This window comes from Rhagoletis pomonella, unplaced genomic scaffold (assembly GCF_013731165.1).
Source record: "Rhagoletis pomonella isolate Grant_MI unplaced genomic scaffold, Rhpom_1.0 Rhpom_scaffold_00005, whole genome shotgun sequence".
NCBI lineage: Eukaryota > Metazoa > Arthropoda > Insecta > Diptera > Tephritidae > Rhagoletis > Rhagoletis pomonella.
The window spans coordinates 13740628-13743628 of NW_023458559.1; the positions used below are offsets into that span (position 1 = coordinate 13740628).

At 36.4% G+C, this 3001-nt stretch overlaps 2 protein-coding genes across 2 annotated transcripts in view; one reads left to right on the forward strand and one right to left on the reverse strand.

Annotated features, from left to right (window-relative positions):
* LOC118738725 (putative nuclease HARBI1) overlaps positions 1 to 1699 on the forward strand; it is a 3394-nt gene extending 1695 nt beyond the window's left edge. Inside the window, exon 3 of the mRNA XM_036469654.1 lies at positions 1302 to 1699. Within this exon, the coding sequence (XP_036325547.1) occupies positions 1302 to 1606 (305 nt within the window). The 3' untranslated portion in view covers positions 1607 to 1699. The remainder of the gene's footprint in view (positions 1 to 1301) is intronic.
* Positions 1 to 3001, reverse strand: part of LOC118738723 (tudor domain-containing protein 3) — a gene marked incomplete in the record, with an annotated part of 227242 nt that overhangs the window by 195940 nt on the left and 28301 nt on the right.

A 3001-nucleotide genomic window follows, 5' to 3' on the forward strand; every position in this document is an offset into this window, starting at 1 on the left:
TAGATACCTATGTATGAATACCAAATTTCAAGTTCATGTGACTTATGGTTCCCAATTTATGGCTGAATAAAAATTCCACGCCTACGGGATGTGCCACGCCCCTTTTATAAACTCATTCATATATACCTTACTATAAGCACCTACCATTGACATGTTTGCGTACCATATTTCAAGTTCGTGGGACTTATGTTTCCGTAGATTTAGCTGATAAAAAATTCCGCGCCTATGGGATGTGCCACGCCCCCTTTTACAAACTCGGTTATATATACCCTCCTATAAGCACCCACCGTTGGTATGTCTGCATACCAAATTTCAAGTTCGTGTGACTTATGGTTCCGAAGTTATAGCTGATAAAACATTCCGCGCCTATGGGATGTGGCACGCGCCCTTTTACAAACTCGCTTATATATACCCTCCTATTAGCACCTACCATTGGTATGTCTGCATACCAAATTTCAAGTTCGTGTGACATATGGTTCCGTAGATATAGCTGATAAAAAATTCCACACCTATGGGGTGTGCCACGCCCCCTTTTACAAACTCGGTTATATATACCCTCCTATAAGCACCTACCATTGACATGTTTGCATACCAAATTTCAAGTTCGTGGGACTTATGGTTCCGTAGATATAGCTGATAAAAAATTCCACGCCTATGGGATGTGCCATGCCCCCTTTTACAAACTCGCTTATTTATACACTCCTATTAGCACCTACCATTGGTATGTCTGCATACCATATTTCAAGTTCGTGTGACTTATGGTTCCGAAGTTATAGCTGATAAAAAATTCCACGCCTATGGGATGTACCACGCCCCCTTTTACAAACTTGATTATATATACTCACCTATAAGCATCTACCATTGACATGTCTGCATACCAAGTTTCGAGTTCATGTGACTTATGGTCTGGAAGTTATGGCTGATTAAAAATTTCACGCCTATGGGAGGTGCCACGCCCCCTTGTCGGATCCCAATTTTTTCACCCTATTATAGGCCCAGGTGTAATGGTAATACTCTGTCAAAATTTTGTTCGATTCTGTCCGTCCGTTTAGACTGCAATCTGGCACATACATACATACTTTCACAAATATATAGTAGATTTGTCGACATGCAAGCGCCTGTATTATCATGCAAAAGCACTAGTATAACTTGTATTCAAAAATACGCATGATTTGTATTTACAAAAGTACTAATAACTTAGACAGGTTTTACCGTACTTATGAAAATATACAAACACGTTTGTTTGCTACTTTAATGTATCTGCTATACTATTATAAATTCCTATATTTTTATTTCTGCAGGAGACTCAGAATATCCGCTGGAGCCATGGCTTTTAACCCTATATAGAAGTGCTACGGAAAATTCTGATGAACACATCTTCAATCAGAAATTGTCGAAAGGAAGGTCGATAATTGAAAGAGTTTTTGGTGTGTTGAAAGGACGATTTCGTTGTCTTTTAGCCGCAAGGGAGCTGCATTATGCTCCAATAAAAGTGGTGCAAATACTTAATGCATGTTGTGCTCTTCACAACATTTGTATTTTGTACAATGTGGAAACCCCTTCAATATCGAAATTGAACCAGAAGAAGTATCCGCGGTTAATGTAGACAATATGGAAAATGATAGTTTTGGAAATATTGCTAGAAGTATAAGAGATCAAATAAAAAATTATATGTTTGCCACTGCAAATTAGATTTAACACAAAATTAAAAAAAAATCTTTTTTAAATAAATATCACTTCGCTCTTTTATTAAAATAAGGTAAATAAGATATACAAACATAAAAAATCTTAAATAAATTCTCTAAACGTAATAATACTTCAATGTACATTGTTGGTTTTTAATTCCACATCCAACATTTGCTTTTTAATTTCTAATTTGTTTACTTCAAGTCTCAATTTTTGTTTGTGGAGAAATTGTTCTTGTGCTAGACTCAACTTTTTCTTTTCGATTTTTGTATTTTTCTTCATTGTTTTGAATATTTTTTTCAAATTGCCATTAATTTCACCTAAAACATTGCTGGAGTTTTTTTGATACGTAATTTGGTCTTCCACTTGTTTTTCTAAAAGACTCCACTTTTTGCGCGGAGTATGCACGTCATTATTGCAAATACCTTCCTCATTTTCATGCAAGTTGGATTCAACAGAATCATTTGCATCACCTATAGACTACTTGACATTCAATTGGTATTTCGGTCACGGTTTGCGCTATACCAAACTCCCTTGCGCCTGTTACACCGCTCACCGACTGTTCCATTGATAGTAACTCACTCACTTGCTGCTCCAATTGTGTGAGCTGGGTATAAGTAGAAGGCCCACCGCCTGTACCCGAAATATTTGTTTTGTTCCGACGCATTTTGGCCTTCAAATGTAGTTTGTAGTCAGCCCAAACCTAAAAGATGTTTAAATTACATTTTCAAAATAATTTTTGTATACATATTGCGCTGAAATTACTTTTTTCCAACCGACCATGTCGCGCATCGGTGGGCCAGCTGTATTTAGCTGCGAAGTAACTCTTTTCCATAGATTGGTGGAAACGGTTTTAGCGTTTGGCGTCTTCATCAACCCCTTGGCCAATTCCGGATGAGTTACCATGAAATCTACGAGGATTTCGAATTGTTTTTTCTGCGTTTGTTTCGTTTTCGTACTTTCCGTATATACTTTTTATATAAAATTTGTTATACATGTATTTTCAGTTATAAAAGTATACAATTTGCATTTTAAACTTACATTTTTAAACGTTGCGAATGCTTCTCAGTTGTAGCAGTAAAAATGCGAATGAAACTACCGTTTGACACTCGCTCTCGCAATACACAGTGCTACCAATGCGAAAGGGAAAAATAATTGCGAAAGGCCTAAATTTCAATGCGAATGTCAAATTACAGAGTACGGATTTTGCGAATTCGATCATTTTTACATTCGCATCGCATTACACAGTAGACCCCAAGCTATAAACCTTTATTCAAAAATTTTTATTTTACTTTCCCAAAATAATTTTTATCTG